This window comes from Hyperolius riggenbachi, chromosome 1 (genome assembly GCF_040937935.1).
Source record: "Hyperolius riggenbachi isolate aHypRig1 chromosome 1, aHypRig1.pri, whole genome shotgun sequence".
Taxonomy (NCBI): domain Eukaryota; kingdom Metazoa; phylum Chordata; class Amphibia; order Anura; family Hyperoliidae; genus Hyperolius; species Hyperolius riggenbachi.
Genome location: NC_090646.1, coordinates 468,184,855 through 468,212,663, shown reverse-complemented (window position 1 = coordinate 468,212,663; position 27,809 = coordinate 468,184,855). Strand labels below are relative to the sequence as shown.

General features: G+C 44.1%; 1 protein-coding gene across 6 annotated transcripts in view; it reads right to left on the bottom strand.

The window, feature by feature from the left end:
* Window positions 1–27,809, bottom strand: part of RASAL1 (RAS protein activator like 1) — a 128,266-nt gene that overhangs the window by 65,073 nt on the left and 35,384 nt on the right. For 3 of the 6 annotated variants that reach the window (XM_068239937.1, XM_068239947.1, XM_068239965.1), the window contains exons 2-4: window positions 20,730–20,786; window positions 10,808–10,921; window positions 522–583 (exon numbers count right to left, since the gene is read on the bottom strand). In XM_068239937.1, coding sequence (XP_068096038.1) covers window positions 522–583; window positions 10,808–10,921; window positions 20,730–20,786 — 233 coding nt within the window. Of the gene's footprint in view, window positions 1–521; window positions 584–10,807; window positions 10,922–15,018; window positions 15,127–15,171; window positions 15,254–20,729; window positions 20,787–27,809 lie in introns of those variants that run through there. The other 3 variants (XM_068239981.1, XM_068239971.1, XM_068239956.1) reach the window with 3 other exon arrangements.

Sequence of the window (27,809 nt, the reverse complement as noted above, 5' to 3'; positions counted from 1 at the left end):
CTGCTTACCATGATTTTAGTCTTTGTTCACACTAGGTACATTTTTGTGCGATTTTCAGAGCTCATTGCGCTGTGAGTTTTGCATGGTATTGATTTTCCTATGAAATGAATGTGCCTGGTTCACATCTATGCGTTGCGCTGAGCTGCGTTACAAAAACGTAGTGTTGTATGCATTTCTGTGCGTTGAGCTGTAAAGCGCACATCAATGCAAGTGAATGCCTGCACTGAAGCGCATTCGTTTTTTACTCATAAGTAAAAAAAAACACACATTTTCATTTGAAAACAAATCTTTATTGACAACTGCTAGAATAAGCAAAACATGCTTTAAAAAAGCGCATTGTAAAGCAATGAAACGCGCACTAAACGCATACTTTTTTTTATCATGCGCTTTTACACGTTTTTGAACACACCCAATGTGAACTAGGCCTATCTGCACATTACTGCTCAACTCAGTGCTATTACACAAACACATTGTTTACATAGTATTCTCCCACATTGCAGGCCCATGGGGAGTGTGTTTACCTCTTGGCTGTGATGCAATGTATTCCTTAGTGAGAGATATCTTGCCTATTACGTCATCATGCCTGTCAGACAGGAAAAACATGGACTTAAAAGGGAATGTGACATAGAGAGACACACAGAGACACATAAAAGGACATGTCATTGTCAAGTAATGACAAATGATGATATGCAAACAAGCACACAGTGACTCAGGTTCCAGTGTATACAGTGAGAATTTTGTAAATAGTTGCTGTTTAAAGAGAATCTGTACTGAGTAAAAATATTTAAAATAAACACATGAGGTAACTTCAAATGAACATTACATAGTTACCTTGCAATCAGTTCCTTTCAGAAGCTCACCATTTTCTTCTGACAATAATCCCTTCCAGTTCTGACAATATTTTGGCAGATCTGAAACTTATCAGTTGCTGTCAATAAAATATCAGTTGCTGTCAGTTATAGCTGAGAGGAAAACTGATGTACCAGGTAATGCCCATGTTTCCCTATGGCTCAAGTGGGCGATGTGTGTGCTGACCAGAAAGCTGTTATGGGTAATGGCCATTTTCAAAATGTTCCCTTGATCACAGTGAAGAAACAGGACGCGGGAGAGGAGAAAGACACTGAGGAGTAGACTACATGGAAGGCAAGTATGACTTGTGTATGCTTATTTTGACTTTTAATTTTCAGTTCAGGTTTTCTTTAAGCAAATGAAACATGAATGGAGCTGACAGCAAAGCTAAATACATGCTTGTAATAGCTGTTGCCCAGAGGGATCATTCTGGGAACATTTTTGGAATGACTGTTGTACAGACACACTACTCAGCTGTCTGTTCTATGGGGAGGGGGAGTCATGAATTCATTTAATTAAATCTGGTACTAAAATATCTTGTATCCTCATGTAAACCCTGAGAGATACACACATGGAACACTCAATATGCACATTTCACTGCACTCTGTTAACCATTTCCATCACTGACACAAACACAACTGTATAGTTCTGAGAAGAGTCAAAACACCAGCTAATAAATGAAGGCAAACATTGAAGGGGTGAAAGACTACAGTTCAACTTTCATGATAACAGCTGACTTAAGTCATTTTCTTTGTGACAGGGATACCTATCCAAAAACAACCTGAGAACTGGTTAACTGATATCAAAAAATGAACTGTGTTCAGAGCTTACAGAAAGTCCCCTTCATGTATGTCACGTACCTGTAACGGAGGAGACCGATTTGCTGAGGGCAGCAACCCCTGCGACTTATCAACCGGAGGCCCTGGTTTGGGGACAGGGTCCTCCTGTTAACACGGGGCAGGAGTGCTCGCAGGACCAGTAGCCGGAGCAGACAGGAACTGGAGACTCCCGCAGGACAGGTCTGGAAGTGCAATAACCCGTCCACCAGTAGACTTGCAGGTGATCTTGACACGCAGGTTCTATAGGAATGAGACACAAGGGCGGGTCCTTGGACAGGCCGGGTTCGGTAACGGAGCAGGTAGTCAGACAGGCAGGGTTCGGCAACAGAGTGGATTTTCAGACAAGCAAGGTTCGGCAACAGAGCGGGTAGTCGTACATAGCATAGGTCAAAGCCAGAGCGGGAAGTCAGACGAGCCAAGGTCAGCATGGAGCAGGGTCAGAACAGGCAGACAGAGTGTCAGGTCACAGGAACCAACTAGCTGCAATACTACAGCACCGCTGCTAGGGCTCTCCAGGCTTAAATAGGCCTCTTGGCGCGCACCGCGCAATGCGCACGCCACGTAGTGCGTCACGCACGCACGGCGCGACACGTCACGCGCGCATGCGCAGACGCGACCACGCGCATGCGCAAACCACACGCGCGCAACCGCGCACGCACGCGGAACAAACAATATGCATAAAACAGCCGTCCTTGCGCGCGCGCGTGCCCGGCATTCACACCAGCATCTTGCAACGCCAATGTTTCCGCCGAACCACGCAACGCGCACTGGTGAGTGCCGACAAACCACCTCGAGAGGCAGCCCGCCGAGACCCCCCAGGACGACCGCCAGCATCCGTGTGTGCCAGCCGCCTTACCTGGACAGGTAACTGACCGTGACAATGCCCCCCCCTTACAGGCAGCCTTCGGATGCCTCTTGGAGCTGGCTTACGTGGAAATCTTCGATGAAACCTTCTCACCAGTACAGGTGCATGAACAAAGGAAGCTGGTTCCCACGTGTTATTTTCGGTTCCATAATTCTTCCACTTGATTAGATATTGTAACTGGTTACCCCTCCATCTGGAATCCAGAATGCTTTCAACTTCATACTCTTCTTCATTGTCTACAATATCTGGAGGAGGTGGTAACAGATTCTGTCCAGGAAACAGGTCCGGTACAACTGGTTTCAATAAAGAGACATGAAATACAGGATGTATTCTGAGATTACTAGGAAGTTCCAATTCATAAGATGCTTGTCCAATCCTTCTCTTGATTTCAAAAGGCCCTATAAATTTGGGACCTAACTTCCTGGATGGACATGTAAGCTTCAGATTCTTTGTTGATAGATATACCTGATCCCCAACTTTCAGGTCCAAATCCCCCCTCCTATGACGATCAGCCTTTCTCTTAAAGTCCTCTTGAGCTTGCGCCATGGATTGCTGAAGAAGTTGGTTATTCTGTGCTAGCCGGTTGGCCAATTCCTCAGCAGCAGGGACAGGAGATTCTTCTATAACATCTGGCAGAAATGAGGGATTATATCCATAATTGGCGAAGAATGGAGTCTGTTTTGTGGAAGCATGTAGAGAGTTATTGTAAGCGAACTCTGCATATGGTAACAGTTGGGACCAGTTGTCCTGTGCGCCTGAGGTGAAACATCTAAGATACTGTTCCAGTGTCTGATTGGTACGCTCTGTTTGTCCATTTGATTGTGGATGATAAGCTGATGAAAAGTACAAATGAATCTTGAGCAACTGACATAAAGCTTTCCAGAACTGTGACGTAAACTGCGTTCCCCTATCTGACACGATGTTATTAGGAATGCCATGGAGTCGTACAATCTCCTTGATGAACACCATAGCGGTGGTCCTGGCCGAAGGTAACCCCTTCAAGGAAATAAAGTGTGCCATCTTCGTTAGTCGGTCCACCACTACAAAGATAGTATTGACACCATCCGAGTTTGGTAATTCTACGATAAAGTCCATCGAAATCGAGTGCCATGGTCTAGGAGGAATCGGTAGTGGATCCAGCAATCCCCATGGCTTCAAGTTGGAACCTTTACTCCGGTTACAGACTTGACAGGACTTGACGTACCTTTCACAGTCCTTCCTCAAGGCAGGCCACCAGAAAGCACGTTGGACTAGTTCATAAGTCTTAGCACTCCCAAAATGACCTGTAAGTTGGTGATCATGAAATAACTTGAATATCTCCGGTCGAAACTTTTCTGGCACAAAAACTTTATTCCTGAAAAACCATAAATCATCTTTCAGCGTCAATTGTGACTTAATCTTCACTGGGGGGGTTGAGTCATCTCTACGAAGTCTTTCCACTAAATCAGGTTGGATCAACAAAAAGTTCTGCTTGGAAAGCACAGTGTCCATTTTCTTTGGTACTTCTTCCTCTGGGAACATCCGTGAAAGCGCATCTGGCTTGGTGTTCTTTGAGCCTGGTCGATACATGATGTGGAATGAAAATCTTGAAAAAAAAAGTGCCCATCTTGCTTGTCTTAGATTAAGCCTCTTTGCTGTTTTTAGGTATTCAAGATTTCTATGGTCTGTATAAATCAAGATGTCTTGAGAAGCCCCTTCCAGTAGATATCTCCACTCCTCCAGAGCGTATTTAATAGCCAATAATTCCCTATCTCCCACGTCGTAATTCTTCTCTGCATCCGTTAATTTTTTAGAGAAAAATGCTATAGGGTGCAGGATAGCCTTCTCACCTGACCTCTGAGACAGAACTGCACCCACTGCTGAGTCTGAAGCGTCCACCTCCAGAGTATACGGTAGTGCTGGATCAGGATGTCTGAGAATAGAGGCGGACGTGAACTGTTCCTTCAATTTTTCAAAGGCGCATTGCGCTTCCGTAGTCCATTTAAACGGAACTTGTTGTCGGGTTAGCCTCGTGATGGGTAGGATAATGGCAGAAATTTTTTTTATAAACTTCCTATAAAAGTTTGCAAAACCTATAAATCTCTGTACTGCTTTCTTGTTCACAGGAGCTGGCCACTCAAGAATAGCTTGGATCTTTTGGGGATCCATGGCGAATCCTTCAGTAGAGATGATGAGTCCTAGAAATTGGATGGTGTGTTGCTCGAATTCGCATTTCTCAGCCTTGGCGTATAATTTAAAGAGCCTCAGGCGTTCCAGAACCTGACAAACTTGTTTCCGGTGCTCTTCTATTGATGTAGAAAAAATCAAGATGTCGTCCAGGTAAACTACCAAAAAATGGTCAATGAATTCTCTTAGCACATCATTAATAAAGTGTTGAAATGTGGCTGGTGCATTACAAAGTCCAAAGGGCATAACTAGATATTCGTAATGCCCGTATCGTGATCTGAAGGCGGTCTTCCACTCATCCCCTTCTCTTATTCTTACCAGATTATAGGCGCCTCTAAGGTCCAGTTTTGTAAAGATCGTAGCGTCTCGTAGTTTCTGAAACAATTCCGGCATGAGTGGCAAAGGATATCTATTTTTGATGGTAATTTTGTTTAGTTCTCTGTAATCAATGCAAGGTCTTAGGGTTCCATCTTTCTTTTGTACAAAAAAGATTCCAGCACCGGCAGATGATTTAGAAGGTCGAATAAATCCTTTCCTTACATTCTCTTCGATATACTCCCTCAACACTTCCTGTTCCGGTTCTGATAGAGGAAACATCCGACTGAATGGAATTGCAGATCCAGGAAGAAAATCAATTGGGCAATCGTATGGCCGGTGAGGAGGTAAGGTATCTGCCTTCTTTTTATCAAAGACATCCAGGTAAGCATGATAATGTTCAGGTATGGCCTTCTGTAGGGCAGTTATGCATAACAGATCCCCTGTAGTTTCAAGTGGTGCCGTAATACAGCTCTTGTCACAATAAGTTGAAGGAAAAGAGACAGTGCCAGATATCCAATTAATTGCAGGGTTATGTGCCTGAAGCCATGGTAATCCCAGGATGACAGGGTGGAGTGGTGATGTGAGAAGGTCAAGTTTTAACTGTTCTTTATGCAGTCCTTGGATAGTGGCAGCCAGGGGTAACGTTTCCCAAATAACAGGACCAGAGCTGACCTCACTTCCGTCTGCTAGATGGATCAGAAGAGGATTTTGTTTGTGTTGTATTGGTATTCGATGGAGGTTGGCGAATGCGATGTCCATGAAACAACTACATGCACCTGAATCAATTATAGCTGACACCTCGAGACTTCCTTCGGGTAGCTGGAAAGAAATAGGAATAGAGAAATGGTTAGTAGAGGGTCTAATGATCTGTAAATTATATGCAGGTTGATTCCATGAGCTTTGTTTTTTCCTACCAGACACGCGGTTCGGACAATCATCCAGGAAATGGCCTGCAGCGCCACAGTAAAAGCAGAGGTTTTCCCGGCGTCTTCTCTGCCTCTCTTCAGGGGACAAATGAGGACGGAGTACGCCAATTTGCATTGGCTCAGATTGATCTTGAACCGTCACCGGAGGGGAAGGGTTGGCAGGTGCCAGGGGTATCCAATTGGAACCTGGATTCCGTTCACTGGTTCTCTCCAACTGGCGTTCCCGAAAACGTCGATCTATTTGAATGGCTGCAGTGATGAGCAATTCCAAGGTAGTAGGTGGGTCAGCTCTGGATAACTCGTCCTTAATGTGTGCAGATAATCCCTTCCGGAACTGATATTTTAGTGCTGAATCATTCCAGTCGGTGTCGGCCGCCCACCGGCGGAACTCTGAAGTATATTCCTCCACTGTCCGGCGTCCTTGGCGAAGATATCCGAGTGCAGATTCAGCAGTAGCACCACGCTGTGGATCATCATAAAGCACCGCCATGGCATCAAACAGGGTTTCCGAGGTAGCTAATGAGGCATGCTTCTGATCCATAAGATTGTGGGCCCATGTCTGGGGTTCGCCCTGGAGCAGGGAGATGATAAGTCCCACTTTTACTTCTTCACAGAAATATGTACGTGGTTGGAGATTGAAGTACAGCTGACAGGAGTGCCGGAATGCTCGGAATTTGGCTCTTTCCCCAGAAAAACGCTCTGGTATCGGTACACGTGGCTCAGGAGGAGGTGTTGCAGCTGGAGGCGCAAGGACAGGACTGGTCACTGGGGGCGGGGCTGTTGCTGGAGCTGATATTCCACTTGCTGATAGTTCCCTCACTCTTCCTTCCAGACGTGCATGACCTGCTTGTAAATCCTTCATAGCCTCAGTCAAACTGGACATCTGTTCATATAGTGCTGTCAGGACTTTTGCTGCCTCAGCGGTCTCCATTGAATGGCTGTAGTATTTTGTCACGTACCTGTAACGGAGGAGACCGATTTGCTGAGGGCAGCAACCCCTGCGACTTATCAACCGGAGGCCCTGGTTTGGGGACAGGGTCCTCCTGTTAACACGGGGCAGGAGTGCTCGCAGGACCAGTAGCCGGAGCAGACAGGAACTGGAGACTCCCGCAGGACAGGTCTGGAAGTGCAATAACCCGTCCACCAGTAGACTTGCAGGTGATCTTGACACGCAGGTTCTATAGGAATGAGACACAAGGGCGGGTCCTTGGACAGGCCGGGTTCGGTAACGGAGCAGGTAGTCAGACAGGCAGGGTTCGGCAACAGAGTGGATTTTCAGACAAGCAAGGTTCGGCAACAGAGCGGGTAGTCGTACATAGCATAGGTCAAAGCCAGAGCGGGAAGTCAGACGAGCCAAGGTCAGCATGGAGCAGGGTCAGAACAGGCAGACAGAGTGTCAGGTCACAGGAACCAACTAGCTGCAATACTACAGCACCGCTGCTAGGGCTCTCCAGGCTTAAATAGGCCTCTTGGCGCGCACCGCGCAATGCGCACGCCACGTAGTGCGTCACGCACGCACGGCGCGACACGCGCGCATGCGCAGACGCGACCACGCGCATGCGCAAACCACACGCGCGCAACCGCGCACGCGCACACACGCGGAACAAACAATATGCATAAAACAGCCGTCCTTGCGCGCGCGCGTGCCCGGCATTCACACCAGCATCTTGCAACGCCAATGTTTCCGCCGAACCACGCAACGCGCACTGGTGAGTGCCGACAAACTACCTCGAGAGGCAGCCCGCCGAGACCCCCTAGGACGACCGCCAGCATCCGTGTGTGCCAGCCGCCTTACCTGGACAGGTAACTGACCGTGACAATGTAGCTCATCCCTCTGGTCAACAAAAGTGGCATGCAATTATGTAGCTCTATAGCAGGGGTAGGGAACCTATGGATCGGGAGCCAGATGTGGCTCTTTTGATACATCTGGCTCACAGACAAATCAGTAGGGGTTGATTCACCAAGCTTCATTGTAGGACGAGATCTGTGCACTTTGATTGGCCCAATAGGCTGCCTGTCACTTGTCAGGCAGCCTATTGGGCCAAAGTGGGGGGATCTCATCCTACAAAGTGAATCAAACCCCAAGTCAGCTTGTACAAGCTGTTAGTGGGTATTTCTCCTGTCTGGCTCTCAGGGAAATTGCTGATGTTGCTGAAACCCAAGAGAAGCTAAAGACGTGTCTGACACTTCTGCTGCCAGGCGGATCAACTGTATACACATCTCCATGGCAACATCGGTGTGAGCCCTCTGCTGTGCATGCACACTGTGCCAGTTTGAAACATATTGTATGGCTGTCACGGAATTACATTTTAAAATACGTGGTGTTTATGGCTCTCTCAGCCAAAAAGGTTCCTGACCCCTGCTCTGTAGTATCAATGTGCTGCTGATCTGAATAGACCAATCAACAAGTCCTAACCTGATTGTTTTGGTTGGAGTGTGAAGGAGTAAATTTATGGCAGTACGATGGCTGTGAAACATAATGATCTCTGAAGTGCAAGACTGGCTGATTCACACCAGAACTCTTGGCAGGTATCGGACAATAAATACACGCAGAAGGCGGATGCAGCAATACTTTCATTGCCATCCACTATTTCAAAATGTAAGGAGATCTAGCCCTCGCTGAACTTCCAGTCAAACTCCAAAATGCGCATTGTGTCATTTGTCTCAATTTACTTTTGCTGCTTAGTGTCCCCCACAAAATTTAGCATCAAAGCAAAAACTTCTGGACTAGACCTATTTGTCTCGGAGGTGAATACAGGCTAAGATGGTTCCAATGACACTGGGAAAATAGAGTATTTCCTTTAGTAGTATTGCTGCTCACTTAGCTTAGTTTAGGTTGGGGATGTTAGTGTTAAATTTAGAGGATTCTTAAGTTTGTTCTCACTGATGTTAATTCAGCACCTGATGAAGAGCCAGTGTTGCCCGAACTGTGGCATCTGCTTTATATTATGTTACTCAGTTAATATATTGAGACTATTCAAATGGTCAATAGGATGAAGTCCTAGATTAATTTTTTATTGTGTGCGTTTAACATCCTAAATTTGATTGTGGTTTGTCTGGTTCACTTCCTCAAGAATTTGTACTAGCGTTATAGGCTGGTCCATGTATTGCTTTAGACTATTGGTCAGGCATTGTGGCCTTTGTTCAATACATCTTTTCTCCTAAAGGCCCGTACCCACCATGCAATTTTTCTGTCGATGTTTCGTAACGAATGACCATTTTCTGCGATATCGTGCAACATCTTGTAACATTGTTTAAGTTAAATTAGTTAAAGCGGACCCAAACCAAATATTTTTTTAATTAAAAATATTTAGTTGCACCACACTGACACATACAAAGATAAATAAACACTCCTTCAAGCCTATGAGTATTTCAGTGCATGCTTTTCACCCTTCTCTTTTCATAACTAGGGTTTTACTGGGGGCAGCCATTAGCAATTCCTCCATTGCCAGACTCCACTTACTCCATCAGTTTGACGGATTTTGTCCCGGCAATTTGAAAGGAAGGGAGGGGTTCCTCCGATAAATTAAAATATCATGCAGCTGAAAAAAAAGGCTGCTATTTATCATTATAATTTAGAAAATAGATTTTATTTCTAAAATCTTGTATTTTTAATTTGGGTCCACTTTAAACAATGTTTAGCGACTTGTGGCATTCACTCCTTGATTGTTTCCACCCGTGGAGTGCCATTGTGCGTACCCATGGCAGAAGATGGATAGGAGAACAATCGTTCGCCGGATCACGCATCACCGGTAGTTCCCCCATCCATCTTCTGCTGTCTTTTCGTAGCTACATAGCTTAAAAAGAGCCTGAGGTGGGTTCGTAAAATAAAAAGAAAAGTAAGCTACTTGATAAGGGGGCTGAGCGGATGAAGTAGCCTCAAAAACCACCCACTCCCTGCTGCTCAAGTGGACCGCACTGGCCCACTTTCACCTTCGTGACCCCTGGGTCACGACGCTGGAACGAGAGATACATTCTCTCACCAGCGCGCAAGGAGGCGGGGGAGTGGTAAGGGGAGCGGCCAGGGAGAGAGAGCTGCCCAATGGCAGCTCTGGAGAACCTGGAGGAACGCCTTTCGTGGGCGTTTTGAACAGGGAATCCCTCTCCCCTGTGTTTACCTTCAAGATGGCAACACATAATATCGCCAATCTTGGGGGGGGGGCTATAGCGCAGCAGTTGGGGGACAGAGACAGCAGTGGTGTGTAGGGACACAGAGGCTTGTCATGAGGCAGAGAACATGCCTCTGTCTCCCATCTGCCCCCCCAAGAACCACTTTGGGTTCTCTTTAAGTTTTCTCCTAGGTGATATTTGCACACCTTATTAATAAAATGCATTTTAAGCCTCCTGCAAGTAAGAAAATACTATAATAATTTTGACAGTACTTTTCCACCTACTTTTTGGTACTTTTCCATTGCACAGTGCTGAAAAGTAATTTTAAACAGAAGAGGAAAAAATATCTCCTAGAAGAAAACTTAAGTCAGGATATAGCAACGCAGGGTGTTAAGGTATGACTGTATGAATTATCTGTATATTTTGATATTGTAGACAAAAGCATAGCCACATAGTTCTGTGATCATACAGGCTGCACAATAAGGGCAGTTATTATATGGCCCCCCAAATATCTCATAAATGGGACATGGTACAAATTAGGATACGTATCTTGTTAGTATATTTACTGTTTCCTTCCAAAAGGTCATCAGCAGAGCAAATGTTTAACATATTCTTACTAGGATATTGAGGACATTAATGATGAGATGCGTAGAGGTGATACAGACATAACAAGGTGATTCAGTTTCCTCCCTCACACATAATATGTGGCAGAGGCAGAATATAAATCATCTCACCCAATTGTGTCTTCATCCATCACATAGAAGGAGAGTGTATGGAAGCCGAGAGGGAGGTGCAGTGTGAACTCCTCACCCCAAAACGGGTTCAGATCCCTCCAGACCGTCGCTGAGCTGTAAGAGAGGACACACACTGCAAGACTGGCACCTAATTCAATCATTCTGATAATATGCATTGCCATTATACTAATGCTGGTGTATAAAGAAAAAGACAAGAAAGGAATCAGCCACAGTGGTGTCACATAATGTAATAATAGGAACACTAACAAGTAACGCTGATGTTGTTAACAAGCTAGATATCTTCATGATTAAATGCAGCAAAGGAAATGAAAGATCGCTGGAGGAAAATACCACTTGTAATACAATTCTTCATAGGAGACTTTGTTGTAAAATGGTGGTCATGGTCTCAATACTCATTTATGGTGCCCTGACATTTTACTGTAGGACTCTGCATTGAGCAATTCATGTCACTTTAGGCTATGCTTCCACTTAATCACGCAAGCAAGGTCCGCACAATGTCTCCACAATCCACAGTTTATTCAGGATGTATCCCAGTCAGATAAAAAGAGTACTTAGACTGACATGTTTCGAACCTACACGGTTCTTAATCATAGCCATGGCTATGATTAAGAACCGTGTAGGTTCTAAACATATCAGTCTAAGTACTCTTTTTATCTGATTGGGATACGTCCTGAATAAACTGTGGATTGTGGAGACATTGTGCGGACCTTGCTTGCGTGATACTGTTTCCGGGCTGGGCAGCCCTTGTTCCAGCACTGTCTCCTTCCTGTGAGTGCAGCGGTATTTTTCCTGTTTATCTGGCTTCCACTTAATGTTGCATTTGTGTATATTAACTTTTACACGTGCACTTTAATGCGCACCTACTCTTGTGCAAACATTGAGGACAGTAATACAATTTTAGATGGCAGGTGAAAAAAAAATCATCAGTCTTTTTTTTTTTTTGTTCTCTGAAAGGAAAAATGCATTGGATGTGAACTGGCCTATCCCTTAACAATCAATGATTCCCCCTGTATAAAACTCATCACCGGACAGTAATTGCACGTGGTGTGTACCTTAGCTGTCTCTGGCACCAATAGCCCAAGGTTTATAGGTGTAATGTTTATACACAAATATTTTTCTTGATAATCTTGGATGTCTATCAATGTGCTCATCTAAGTAGCTCATATAAACGGATGGAAACAGGAGGGAGTAAAGTACCGCACATCTAGAACTGCTGGCTTACAGTACAACTATCAACATCAATTTTACAGTCATATAAACCAACTTTCTAGCATCTGTTTTAGGTAGTTTATCCCCCTAAACATGTACAAAATAAAAGTAGAAAGTAGACTGAAACTTCAATTCCTTATTAATATTCACTGTTTAAATGACATTTTGCCTTGCTTATAGTTTGTTCTTGAAAGATCCCCCACAGCATGAGTCTGAACCACCACTATTTGGTTGCAATAGTATTTGTCCGCAGCAATACATCTCCATGGCAGATCCTCCCACTCTACTGTATGTAGTGCTAGACCATGTTAGTGGATTTATACACATGTGCTTAAAATGTCTTAAGTTTGGGCCCTGATAGGGGCGTAGCAATAGGGGTTGTAGAGGTTACGACCACATCGGGGCCCTTGGGCCAGAGGGAACTCGAAGGGCCCTCCCTCAACTACAGTATTAGCTCTCTATTGGTCCTGTGCTCATAATAATCACTTCTATAGATACTTTGAATAGTGGTAATCATTAATAAACTTTTCCCCATCCCCTTCTTGCACCTCTGACACTGCAGTTGCCATTGGCAGGTTTTGGTATGCTGTATGAATTGTTATGTATAGAGTGCTTGGGGGGCCCCATTGTAAAACTTGCATCGGGGCCCATAGCTCCTACTACACCACTAGGCCCTGATGCGATATACCCTTATTACTGATTTATGTATAATGCTATATTGTGCTATATAATACTGGCATGTCACATCTATTAGGTAGAGTATAAGCTGTTACTTTGTGCTTATACTTGCCAAATAGATGTCTCCACCACTTCTGCAACTCTTAGGCCTTGTTCACATCTAAAATCGCAATCGCTGATGCCAGCGTTTTGCGATTTTGTGCACGATTATTTTTAGCGCCTCCTGTCGCTTACCTGCGCGTTGCAATTATTTGTAAAGTGCTTTTCTGAGTGAACTCTTTGACCTGGAAAAGAATAAATACATTGTATTTATTCTTAAAAGCGCTGGGGAAATCGCTATACAAAGCTTTGATTTCCCTATACCTTCCATTGAGGCAATTCGCCCCAAAAATGCTACAGGCCGCGCTCATAGGGAATCATTGCACAAGCACTTTTAAGGCGATTTTGAAAAACCCGGCACTTAAGAAAAGCCAAAAGCACCCTTAGGCTACGTACAGACATGCGATAACGATCGTTCGTAAGCAACGACGAACGATCAATTAAGGAGAGAAATGAAAAGGTCGTTAGTAAAGAGGTGTTGAAAGTGGCAAACGATCAGATCGTTTCCGAACGAACGATGCGGAAGTGACGAACGTATGATGCAGCGCATCTATTATGCTAAACGTTATTCAAATTAATGAACCCGGAACGAACGTCATTGTTGATGGCCAGTAGAAAAGAGGAAGTTGCGTATATATATACATCTATACATCTATCTACATCTATACATACATATATATATATCTATATACATATATCTATATACATCTCTCTGTCTCTCTCTCTCTGTCTGCGCATGTACGGTACGTAACGAACGATCGTTTTTTGTAACGATCAGCATACACACGTACTTTTCCTAACGATCGTCGTTACAAAAAATCCGCCAGGACGGATTTCCAGTTTGCAACGACTTCGGTCGGTGATCGTTACCCTTAACGATCGTTAGCGGTTATTTTGTAACGATTGTCGTTATAAACGATCGTTAGTCGTTCGTTACCAACGACTTTAGTCGCATGTCTGTATGCCCCTTTAGTGTGAACAAGCCCTTATCAAGATTATCAATAACATAAACTATCAAGCATAGTACTAATGATGAGCGTTGTCTTTGTGTTGACAATGTGAATCACTTGACAGTATTTTAAAACAAAGCTAAAATCAATAATGTAAGTGTATTGTATTATTGACCAATATTTCATTTTAAGGCAGGTTAATTTTACTTAAATTTAAATACTCTAACACTTTAAAATTCATTTTGCTACCTCCTAAATTTGTTTAACAACAGCAGACTAAAACCTTCTACTCTCTGGCAACAAACACTCTTGAATGCCACTTTTCAGTATTTGACAGATCCTCATCTGCCATAAAGGCTTCTGACAGAAACCGGGATTCCCCTTCGTTACTTGGTCTCCTCCACCTAACAAGCCATTAGTTCACTGCAGTATCTGACAGGTTAGCAGCTGTGTGAGGCAAAAAATGGCAATTAGTCTTGTCAGCTGGAAGAGACCAAGTGAAAAGTGCTCCTTTTCCCGTCAGAGACCTTGCTGATGCAGGAGGAAATGTCAGATACTGGAAAATAACATTGCTGAAATTTTTTTGACATTCAAAGGAACAGATTTATCTAGACCAGAGCAAAGAAAACTGGAGCCAAAGTGCTTGAGCAGCTGCATGACTACAGGGTGACAAAATGTCAAAATGTTGCATAGAATGGTCCCTTAAAGGGACTTTGTAGTGAGAAGGATATACAGGATGGCATATGTATTTCCTTTTAAAGAATATTAACTGCCTGGCTGTGTTAATCCTTTTGGCCACAGTATTGTCTGAATCACACATTTGAAACAAGCATGTGGCTAATATGGCCAGACTTTAATCACAGCACCTGATGTACTCCTTCTGGGTCAGTGGCTGAAAATATTCCACACAGGATCAGCAGGACAGCCTAGCAATTGGCATAGCTTAAAATGAAAAGGGCAGTCTTTTACATCCCTCTCACTACAGGGTCCCTTTAACGTATAGTATCTTTTACAAGTCAGCCACCAATACTAATGTCAAACTAGATATGTCAGCTAAAATATCTTGTATTTGTGTTGTTTAGTAAGTACTTTGAATAAAGACAAAGTTCAATTGTTTTATGTATAAAAGAGAATAGGGGACCATCCTTCTACCCTGCCTTTCTCCAACATTGCCTCCTACACATGGAAGGGAGCATCACAAGGTGACAGTACGGACATTACAGAACATGCATGGGTTAAATGGTGTTCACACACCTCTGGCTACTTTGATGTACAGATACATCAGGGGTGCAATGCATCCCATGGGCATAACAAAGCTTTACACTAAGCTTAGTAACAGGCTCAGCAAGAGCTATAACTCCATCGTGTCTCCATGGAAACAGGAAGAAGGGATGCTGAGAAACTCACACTTCAGAAGAGGAGGAGGAGGTGGTGCCTCTCACATGTCCCCCTCCTCAGGAAGCACACAGGAGAAAACACCTTTCTGTACAGCCCATAAGGCATAAGCATTCTATATCCAGGTCAGCAAGAGGAACTGGGGAGGGGGTCTAGATGGGGGTGTCACTACTGTAAGATGCCCATCATGTTAGCAATACACACAGGATTTCCCACTAAGTGGCTCAGTGGAACTGGAGAATCCTCATATTTCTGACTGCTTTTCAATTGCTGGGTAAATGATGGTTGCAGCAGAAGAGATGTTATGGCTTCTGAACCGCTGCAGTGTATAAATATCAGTGAATGTCCTTTTCATCGGCTCCCTTTAAATAGCAGGGACCAAGAACATGAATCAATACAAACTTTTCATTAGTACAATGAGAGGACTCTTCTCAGGGAAAATTGCCATTGACTGCTCTCCTGTCCCATTTAGCTGAGCTGCGGCACAATGTGCTCTAACATTACAGCTATTATGAAGGCCCTGCTGTCTATGGCCCAATCATTATCGCTGGATTGTCTGTTCTCCTCACAGGAACATATATATGAAATATTCATAGTGTAACGTTCACATTGCTTTATAAATATGAGGCCTTCCCACAACATAATCAAATGTCAGCACATCCAGAACCCCACTATTTATAGAAATGTTGTGTATACCTGTAATTACAGACTTAGGAAGACGTCCATCTCTACAAATGATAGCTCGCTTTGGCTCTAGGGCCCTGGCTTAGTATATATATATTTTTTTTAAAAGGACAGAGAAGAGAGCGCCTCTATGGTGCAATACCTTTAATTCAGTTTGCAAATTGCAAAAGAATTGCACATACAAGATCGCATAAATTTGCAAGCATATCTAACATGCTCAATGTTCCACTCCTTGGACTTCGACCGTGGCCAGCGGTGACATCAACAAGGGTCCATACAGGGCCGGTTTAAGCAACAATGGGGCCCCAGGGCAAAATAAACCTGGGGGGCCCCCCCAACATATACCCCGGAACAAAAATCGGCATTAGGGGACCTTTTTTTCAGCTGGTATAGTCAGGGTGTGAAGTCCCAATCGGTCAGAGCTCCACATTCTGGCTATCCCAGCCTGCATGGGGGACAAGGGGTTAAAAAGTTTCAGGAGGGGGGACCCCACATAATAAAAAAAAAAAAAAAATTCCCACACTCTAAACATAAAAAAAAATTGGGAAAATAGGAAAAAATGCCAGGGATCTTCATACAGCCATATTGCGACTGTATAGCGATCCCTGGCCAAAGCATTGCGGCTGCGTATGGACCCCCTGGAAACCCCGTCAGGAAATGTATTGCTCTTTCTTTTTATACATGTAAAATTACACTACCTTTAGGGTTGCTACTAAAAGTGACATTTACCGCATTTAAAACTATACTTTTTTCCTTCTAAACTTTAAAATCGATTTTCTCAAAAACTATAAGGTCTTTTTGAAAAATTGTTTTTTCCTCTTATTCCTAATGATCTCCTTAACATATCCTGCAAATTTAGGGTTTCTAGCATTTAAGGTGGATTTGTTATTAACCATTAAAGTCGGCAGGTTTTTAAATGTGTTTTTTTTCCTTTGAAACTTTAAAATCGATTTTCTCAAAAACTATAAGGCCGATTTGAAAAAAATGTTTTTCCTCTTGTAGCCACTGGGGGCCCCTACAAGCTCTGGGGCCCTGGGGCAGCTGCCTCCTCTGCCTTAATGGTAGCGCTGGCCCTGGGTCCATGGTAGGTCTGGAGTCCAGGCAAGCTCCATGTGCCAGGTTATAATGATGACGCTTTTCGACACACCAGTGTGTCTTTGTCAAGTCAGCTGACTTGACAAAGACACACTGGTGTGTCGAAACGCACCATCATTATAACCTGGCCTGATCTCCAGAACTACCACGGACCCTTGTTGATGTCCCGCGCTAGCCACGGTCGACGTCCAGGGAGTGGAAAATTGAGCATGTGAAATATGCTTGCAAATTTATGCGAACTTGTATGTGCATTTCTTTTGCAATTTGCAAACTGAATTAAAGGGAACCTAAACTGAGAAGGATCTGGATTTTTCCTTTTAAAATAATACCAGTTGCCTGACTTTCCTGCTGATCATGTGTATCTAATACTTTTAGCCACAGCCCCTCAACAAGCATGCAGATCAGGTGCTCTGACTGAAGTCAGACTGGATTTGCCCCCTTCCTGATTTCTTATTCTTTTGCATGTTTGTCACACTTAAATGTTTCTGCTCTTTAAAAACCGTTAACCATTAGTTAAAGATAACATAATTGAACACAAAATGCAGTTTTAAATGATGGTTTTTATTATTTAGTGCGAAAAAAAACTCAAAACCTACATGGCCCTGTGTGAAAAAGAAATTGCCCCCTGAACCTAATAACTGGTTGGGCCACCCTTAGCAGCAATAACTGCAATCAAGCGTTTGCGATAACTTGCAACAAGTCTTTTTTACAGAGCTCTGGAGGAATTTTGGCCCACTCATCTTTGCAGAATTGTTGTAATTCAGCTTTATTTGAGGGTTTTCTAGCATGAACTGCCTTTTTAAGGTCATGCCACAACATCTTAATAGGATACAGGTCAGGGCTTTGACTAGGCCACTCCAAAGTCTTCATTTTGTTGTTCTTCAGCCATTCAGAGGTGGATTTGCTGGTGTGTTTTGGGTCATTGTCCTGCTGCAGCACCCAAGATCGCTTCAGCTTGAGTTGACGAACAGATGGCCGGACATTCTCCTTCAGGATTTTTTGGTAGACAGTAGAATTCATGGTTCCATCTATCACAGCAAGCCTTCCAGGTCCTGAAGCAGCAAAACAACCCCAGACCATCACACTACCACCACCATATTTTACTGTTGGTATGATGTTCTTTTGCTGAAATGCTGTGTTTCTTCTACGACAGATTTAACAGGACACGCACCTTCCAAAAAGTTCAACTTTTGTCTCGGCGGTCCACAAGGTATTTTCCCACAAGTCTTGGCAATCATTGAGATGTTTCTTTAGCAAAATTGAGACAAGCCTTAATGTTCTTTTTGCTTAAAAGTGGTTTGCGCCTTGGATATCTGCCATACAGGCCATTTTTGCCCAGTCTCTTTCTTATGGTGGAGTTGTGAACACTGACCTTAATTGAGGCAAGTGAGGCCTGCAGTTCTTTAGATGTTGTCCTGGGGTCTTTTGTAGCCTCTCAGATGAGTTTTCTCTGCGCTCTTGGGGTAATTTTGGTCGGCCAGCCACTCCTGGGAAGGTTCATCACTGTTCCATGTTTTTGCCATTTGTGGATAATGGATCTCACTGTGGTTTGCTGGAGTCCCAAAGCTTTAGAAATGGCTTTATAACCTTTACCAGACTGATAGATCTCAATTACAGTACTTTTGTTCTCATTTGTTCCTGAATTTCTTTGGAACTTGGCATGTTGTCTAGCTTTTGAGGTGCTTTTGGTCTACTTCTCTGTGTCAGATAGCTCCTATATAAGTGATTTCTTGATTGAAACAGGTGTGGCAGTAATCAGGCCTGGGGGTGACTACAGAAATTGAACTCAGGTGTGATAAACCACAGTGAAGTTATTTTTTAACAAGGGGGGCAATCACTTTTTCACACAGGGCCATGTAGGTTTTGAGTTTTTTTTTCCTCACTACATAATAAAAACCATCATTTAAAACTGCATTTTGTGTTCAATTATGTTATCTTTGACTAATAGTTAACGTTTTTTGATGAGCAGAAACATTTAAGTGTGACAAACATGCAAAAGAATAAGAAATCAGGAAGGGGGCAAATAGTTTTTCACACCACTGTAATATCCTTTTCTCCTGGTTGTAACATGCAGCGCGCATATATTTGTATATTGTATTAGAATATATTTTAGCCAGAGGATCGACATCACAACAAGGTAGTCAGGATAGCAGCCTTAATAGTTCACAAGAAAGGAATAGGTTACATACAGTATAGCACTCATCAGATCTGGAGTGCAGAAAACAGATCATATATTCTACACATAAGTAATTCAAAGACAGAAACTAAGTAAGGGATTATAGCTGCATTATTCATTAGAAGGCAGCATGGGGTTTATGTGGCGTACCTATGTTACAAATACACATATTTTTAAAAGGGAACGTGTATTGTTAAACATAAAAGTATCCTGGCCCCTCAGTACACAGCCAACTAAATATAAGGTATTGGAATATTGCTGCAAATGGTAATATCATTATTAGTGCACACATAATTCAGTGTGCTCAGTGTTGCCCATGACTCGAGTATAAGTCGACCCCTATACTTTTATGAAGTGAATCAGACCTAAATTTCCAGGCTTATACTCGAGTATATACAATACAATGGTGACCACACTATATTTTGGGCAGCGCTTCAATGTGTGCAGAATGCTGGGTATGCCAAGAACTGGCCCCTTCTGACTTCAGAATTAGTGGTCCTTCAGTACGCTCCACTGTAATGCTGGGCAAACACATAGTGGATGTGCTTAACGATTGATATATATAGCTGATATGGATTATGCACCCCCTTACCACATAGGCCTACTTATTAATGCAGCCGCAAGCTTTCCGCCATGTGTTTATTCCTAATTTTTAATATATTTTTATTAGACTCAAAATGTTTTATTGAATCTAGCACTTGATCTATTTGGAATTATTTAAATTATTCCCAGCTTCCGAATAAGCTGTAATAAGGGACTGATCAGCTACTTTTTTTACTTTCCCTTCCCCCGCCCAGTGGTGTTAGTAGAGCTAATCCCATGACCCGAATCCTTAGCAGCGGTGCCCCAAGCCTTTCACAGGACTTAACAGTCCCATTAAAAGACCACTTACATGTGCCAAGGTGGGAGGCAGAAGTGATCTTCTGCATATCAAAGCTCTCCATAATGACAATCTCACTTGATGCATAGTGATATGTGCTGCAGTGGGTCAGCCAGCATTTCATTATAGTCCAGCCTGGTGTGTGGACTATTTACTGTAGAAGATGAGGAGGCTGCAGTTTACTATGGTGTTTCAGGGAATGTGATGCCTAATTATGTTGTTTGAGGGAAATTATTGCCCACTTATGTTGCATAATTATGATACTGGGGGGAAATTTTGCCTAGCTACGTTGTTTAAGGGTACACTGTACCTAATCATGTTATTTTGGGTGGTTGTGGTGCCTAATTATGTTGTTTGGGGGAACATGTTGGCTAATTATAATGCCTGGGCAAAAAAACATCTGTCTATTTATGTTCTTTGGGGGTAACTGCCTAATGATTTCTGGAAAATGTCTTCTTTATTAAGTTCTGCAAGATTCTAGAAGTATTCTAGAAGTAGGTATTGTGGAGCTATTGTACTCATAATCTGTCATGAATAAGCCCACTTTTTGCCGCTCCATTGGGGCCCCAGATCATTTGGGATTCTAGCCACACTCTTGCCCAACCCTCTGTGATGTCTGTATAAACAATGTCTGTGGGTAGTTAATTTTGTCATATTCAAGATAATTAAAGTGCTTATTACAGTGTGGCATATCTTGATACTGCATAACCGAGAATAATGTCACTTTGTACTCACCGTGCCACAACTTCATTATCCACCTTGACTATGCAGTATGGGTCACTGGTTCCTGACCTTAAAAAAGAATTTAAAAAAAAAGCACACAGGAGTTATAAGAGCCAATCACTGTTTAGTTTAGCTTAGCTTTGTTGTCACATTTTATTAAAACTTAGTCATCACTGAACTATTTGTCTCACAGAGATAAATCAATAGGACAGGTGTCCTGCTCTGAAAACTTACAATTAGTTTAGAGGAATGTGCCCGGTTTATGGTTAAAAGATATTTTAATGGTTAATGAAAAGACAAACAAGCAATGGACCCGACATACTGAGCATACCTGATCCTGCCTAGATATAAAAACTCATCAGCCCCTCATCCTAATGCTACACAGGCAATTTATATTCAATCTGCTGCACGCAATAGCTTTGCTTAGTTTTCAGTCATGTGATCAAGTGTTCACCTCTATATCATGTGCTCTTTACACTTGAACAGAAAATGGGGTTAATCTTTCAGCAATTGATGAGACTAACCTTCAAAAATCCCCAGCAGTAAGGCCCGGTTCACATTAGCGGTGGCCATCCGGAATCGCCGTGCCGGAGCCGGACCGCTTGCAGAACGGACGGAACGGACGCACGGCATAGCAATGAAAGCCTATGCGTCCGTTCACATGCGTCCGTTCTGCCGGACCGGAGCCGGACCGGATCCGGGCCGGATCCGGACTCCGGCGTCTGTTCCAACATGCGCTATTTTTTGGTCCGGCTCCTCCGGCAGCCGTATCCGGGGAGGAGCCGGACTGCACCATCCGGCCAATACAAAGCAATGAGAGCCGGAGAGCGCACAACACACTGGCTACAAAAACCGGACGTTCTACCCCACTTCCTATGCATTTTGGATGGGGACCACATGGGCCCAGCGTTCAAAGAGTGGGGCAGCAGCGATTTCATGCTGGAGCTCTTTTTGGCAGCAACATGTCTGATATGTCTGACAAGGAGGCGAACAACAGGAAGGAGAGAATTCCCAGGTTTACGAGTAAAAAATGCCTGGATCCATGGTCCCAACTGCAGTCTCTGTATCCACGGATGGTCTCCACACGTCCACTTGTCTCCAACAATGACCCCAGACCCTTCTGCTGACCTCCCAGACCCCAGGTATTTACAGGATGTGTATCTCCTTAAGAAACCGGATCCGGACCGCAACCGTGTTCACACCGCACGGAAACCGGATGCAAACGGACCGGATCCGGACCGGATCCGGATAGGAACCGTACGGATCAGGTCCGGTCCGGATACGGTGCGGTCCGGACATCCGGTGCGGTTTTTACTAAACCGCAAGTGTGAACGGGGCCTTACACAAAAAGTAATTTTGTCACGGAGTTTGTTTGTTTTTAGTCCGTGAAAGACTGTGTAGCTCTAGGCTTAGCAGGGATTGCTGATTTCAAATCAATCATTGTGCAATTGAAGCCAAATGCCTGCAGCGAGATTTTTTATTTTTTTTAAGAAATCTAGGACAACCAGGCTAAACAAAATAAAAAACCTCAGAATAGGCCCAGGTATGCACCTTACAATCACATGGCTGTTAAATACAACATTCACATACTTGCTGGACCACTGACTGCTTCTGCTCTGACTGGCTGGCTGGTGGCATGCACTGTATGTTAACAGAGATTGTTCAATGGCCTTTTCTAGGCAATAAAATAATGGCAAATATTTCTAATAATATTAAAGTGAACCTGAATTCAGAACTTCCTCTCTGCTCTAAAAGATAAGCAACAGCATTATAACGTTTACAGAAAACACTTTTTTTGTGGCAGCAGTCAGAACTCCTACTAAATTCTGCTGAGTGTTTAATCCTGGTTTCATGCAAGCACAAAAACCGTTAACCCCCTGTGTTTACATATAGCCTGTCTGAAAGGCACAGGTCGGACAGAGATGACAGTTCAAATTGCAGTGGCTTATTACTTCCAGGTTAGGGAGAATTAGACAGACTGTTCTCTCTAAATACACACAGGGTGGGTGTCTCTGTTTTTTTTTCTCTCCTGTGCAAGAGTTCAGGTCCGCTTTAATATCATATTTCCCCTAATTACAGTAACGCCCTCTGTTAAAATAAATCCCTATTAAAATAATGCTATCTGTTAAAATGGTACCCATTACAATGTCACCCATCAATGCCCTCCATTGTCTCCTATTACAGCAGTACCTACCATTGCCAGTTCTGAGCATCCCGCTTGCCACATACACACACAGTAATGGCTTTGCAGCGAGCTAAAGTGTTTAGGTTTCCTACCTGTCCTCTCAACAACAATTAAATAACACCATTGGGACCAGTGACCATCTTGGCACAGCAGGGAACCAGGAGGAGGCTCAGGTATTTGATGGGACAGAAGTAGTTTACAAGCAGGCCAGGTAAGAAAATACTCCAGCAGGTAAAACACTACAGCATGCTCTGTTGCCATTATCAGCATTGGGGGCCGCAGCGCATGTCTAGGCATTGGGGGATGAGCCCAGCAGCATACAGTGGTCCCAAAGAGGACCCATATGGGGATTATGGAGCAAAGGACCCATTTACAACCTTTGTGTCCCCTTCATTACTGTGTAGCACTTATTTATAAGTGAAAGTGATATTCAAAAATCCATAATTATGGATGACATGGTGGTATAGTGGATAGCACTCTCTCTTACCCTACTGAGCTGGGGTTGTAGATGCAAGTCTGTGCCAAGACACTGCCTGCATGTAGTTTGTATGTTCATTATAATATAGTGATGTGCTGCAGAAGATATGAAATGTATAAATAAATACACAGTGATGATACAAATTTTGTCCAAATGAGTGTTGACCATTTACTGCTCACTCCTCACCCCGCAACACATTAAACACAGGTACATTGTTTTAACATACTTAACCTGAACATAATGTATTTTTGGCATTCTAATTTTAGTTGTCTTAACAGACACATAACATAAACAGAAAATATTTCACAGTCAGACATGTCCATTTGTGTTGACAGCATCACAATGACTCCCTGACTACAAGCTGTCTGACAAGCTCTCCTTCATACTATTAATGAATCCCCTTGCGAGAACCTGCCGCTTCCTGCACAAATAACAAATCTCTCTTCTTTAGGTCCAATATAACATCAAGCAATATAAAAAAACTTCAAGCGACAGGAAATTTGGGCACTCACGTTTTGGCGGAAGTTTGGGTGCCCCCATAGATGCCCATATTTGGTACATGCTATGTATAGCCGTAGTTTTCATTTCAGGCACCCACATTTCCCCCATTGCAGATATTTAACTAAAAAAAAATTTCATTTTTTTTCCGCAGATTGGCGGGGAAAGGGGGCGGGGATGGTTAAGGTTAGCCTTGGGGGGAGGTTGGTTAAGTTAGTAGTGGAGGTATAAGGTAAGCCGTGGGCCAGGAGGGGTTTGTAGAAGGAGGGTTCTGTGTGAGAATAAGGTTATGATTAGCAGTAATAAAATATCGATTACTGATATTTTACTATTGTCATTTGCACTGAAGCACTGTCCTTCCTTCACTTTGCCTGTTGTAAAAGTGATGATTTGCGGCAAAGAATGGAAATTTGGACGCATGATGGTGCCCGCTCTCGGGCTACTCACAGGTGCTGAAATTTTCTTTTTTTTTTGCCACAAATCATGGCTTTTACAATGGCCTAGATTTGCTATCGGGCACCAAAATTTACTTTCCTTGCTACAAATTGTGCAAACAAAGTCTAAAAGAAGACACGCCCTATAGGTAAAACACCAAGATAAAGTGTCTTATTGTAAGTGGACCAATTGGTCAGACGATATACCTCCTGCGTTAGGAGGAATATCAACAGGTACACTCCCCTGATAGGGGCAGTTTGCTGCCGGTATATGCAACTGGCTTCGGGGGTCTTTGCTGATCCCCCCCACATTCAATAAGTCGACGTGGGGTGTAGCTATCCCGCAGGCAGTGCAACAGTGTACCAGGCCAATGGGTGAGGTGAAGGGCTATAGACAGACTGCCCTTAGTCCATTAATAACGGATAGGGTAGAGCCCAGAGTACTGCCTCACACCACTGTACCCTGATGCAGGGACAGGATGGATGGAGTGCTGTGTTAACAAAAGTGCCCAGTGCTGTACATATAAAACCTTAATATGAACATATTTCGCCCATAGACAGGGCTTCCTCAGAAGGTGCTATACAATATATACAAATTTACATAACAGTGGTTAAAATATATTACACAGAACCCCCCAGCACCATCCCTCAAAGCTTAGGTCAAAGCTACACGAGCCATGTCAGGCCTCTGTTTAAATAGGTGGTGGAAGGGGAAGTGGACAACGCCCATAGTCTGGGGCGTGTCCCAAGGCAATCTGCCCAACATCAATATAAATACCCTCTACAGGGTGGTTAAGTGACTCTGCGGAGTATGTACCTTAGATGGATGCGGGCGCTGTAATTGGAGGCGCATACCGCCCTCACGATCGCCCAAGGGGATCCGCCATACTGTGCCTCCAAACGGGCTAGCTCCATGTATGGATGACTAGCGCATGCGTGAGGCGCCCGGTGTGGTCATGGTAACGGCGCCGGCCCAAGCCGGCGTCATAGCCGCCTCCCACTGTGTTGCCGGGGAGACGCACTGTCTGACAGCCTATTGGTTCGCCCATGACGCCGCGGGGCGGGGCTCCATGACGGAGCAGCCGCCTGGTACACGCGAGAAGCGTCAGGTGTAGTCATGGAGACGGGCCTAGCCATAGTCGGCATCACATCCGCCATCTACTGGGTTGTCAGGGTGATACACATGCCGGCACCCCATTGGACCACCCGCAACCCGTGGAGCAGGGCTCGTGAACACACCCAACTCTTGGCAGCATCTTGCGGGGGGGGGGGGGGGGGGAGGGGGGGCCTAATTGTCATGGCAACATGATGCAGACGCTTCGCAGACAGTATGTAGATCGTCAGCGAGTCGTCTGTCACACCAGGGGGGCCTGTGCGCATGATGTATACATATGCTGGTAAAAAGGTCAGCCATTGGCTGATGTGCAGCGCATGATATTCAATGAGAGCATATATATGTATGTCCAGGAGGCATGGAATGGGGGAAAAAAATTTAATAGGTCAGAGAAAGTCACTTATAGCCCTTCCACCATGAACAGAGAAGCGAGGGGAAGGGGGAGGATCCTGGCTGGATCGATGTGGAGGAATCGGGCACAAAAAAGGGGCACAATGCAAGTAATAAAGGTGACAATCCACATGTGTCATAAGAAGCAGGCCAGATTAAAATCCTCGTTAAGTCCTTTAGGGGCAATGGTTTCAAGACGAAATATCCACTCAGACTCGATCTGTGTGAGCTTGCGATCGTAATTGCCACCTCTCTTATCACGTCTCCAGCATTGGATTCCCCAGAAGGAAATGTCAAAGCGATGACCGCTATGACATTCATTCATATGCCTAGCAATTGGGGTGCTGCTTTTATGTGTGATATTACCCACATGCTCCAACACCCTTTCCTTGAATTGTCTCGTTGTTTTACCCACATACCAAAGATTGCACGGGCATTTAGCTCCGTATACCACTCCGCGTGTCTCACAGTTGATGAATGATTTAATTGTGAACGTTCTACCGCTATGTGGGGCTGTGAAGCTTTTGACAGTAGGTACATACTTGCACGCCTTGCAGTGCCCACACCTAAATGACCCCACCGGTTTGGGGGGCAACCAGGTCTGAATGGGTGCAGTAACATTTGAAAACGTGCTATGTACAAGTATGTCTCGGAGATTCGCCGACCTTCTGTATGTGATAGCTGGGAGAGGGGATAGATGTTTAACGAGGTCCTTGTCTTTTTGCAAGATGGGCCAATAGTGTTTGATAATTTCAAACACATCATGCGAATGCTCAGTAAAGGTTCCAATCAATCTTGGTGTGTTAACTGATTGTGTATTGTTTGGGGTGCCTGATGTTGCACCCCCTGTGGGTCTCCTTTTATCAGCTAGGGTCTCTGCCCTGGGTGTATGCAGGGCCCTCCTGTATGCCCTGTCAATCACCTCATCAGGGAAACCCCGCTGTCTAAAGCGTTTATACAGCAATTCACATTCTCTCTTAAACGCAGGTTCTGAAGAACAGTTTCTCCTAGCACGCAGAAACTGCCCCACCGGTATACTGCGTCGGAGAGAGCTGGGGTGGGAGCTTTCCCATTTTAACAATGCGTTGGTTGATGTCGGTTTGCGATAGATTTCTGTTTCAATGCGTCCATTTTCATTGATTGAGATATTGAGATCCAGAAAATTAATATTCTTAGGGTGGATCTCATGGGTAAATCTCATCCCTATCCTATTGTCATTAAGGATACTCACAAAATCATGAAAGACAGAGGTGGGACCCTCCCACAATATCAGCACATCGTCAATAAATCTACCCCAGTAGAGAATATGTGACGTAAAGAAAGACAAGTCATCTGTAAATACAATGCAGTCTTCCCACCAGCCCAGGAACAGATTGGCGTAGGACGGCGCGCACGCCGTCCCCATTGCACTGCCCCTGAGCTGGTGGTACATGCGCCCCCCAAACATAAACACATTGTGTGTAAGGATGAACTCAAGTAGTTCCAAAAGCAGTCCATTGTGTTCATATAGATGTTGTCCTCTTGTATTGAGGAAAAAACCTACAGCATTTAAACCTAATTGGTGTTCAATATTGCTGTAGAGAGCCTCAACATCCAAGCTGGCCAGACAGGTTCCGGGGGGTACCTCCATGTCCTGCAATCGGAGTAATACATCTTTAGTGTCTTTCAAATATGATGGGAGGGCCTCAACGAACGGTCTCAGGAACCTGTCAATGTACTGACTGGTCACATCAGTCAGGTTGTCCCTACCTGATACAATGGGTCTGCCTGGAGGGGGGGGTGATGTTTTTGTGAATTTTCGGCAAAGCATAGAAAACCGATAAAACGGGGAATTCAGTGGATCTGTATAACCTAGTATAATCATCATTATCTAGACAGCCTCTATCTCTACCCCTTTTCAAGATGTTACGCAGTTGTTCACAGTGTATCTTGAGGGGATTATTACTCAAAATCGCATATTGTTCCCTGTTTCTTAGAATGGTGAGACACATTT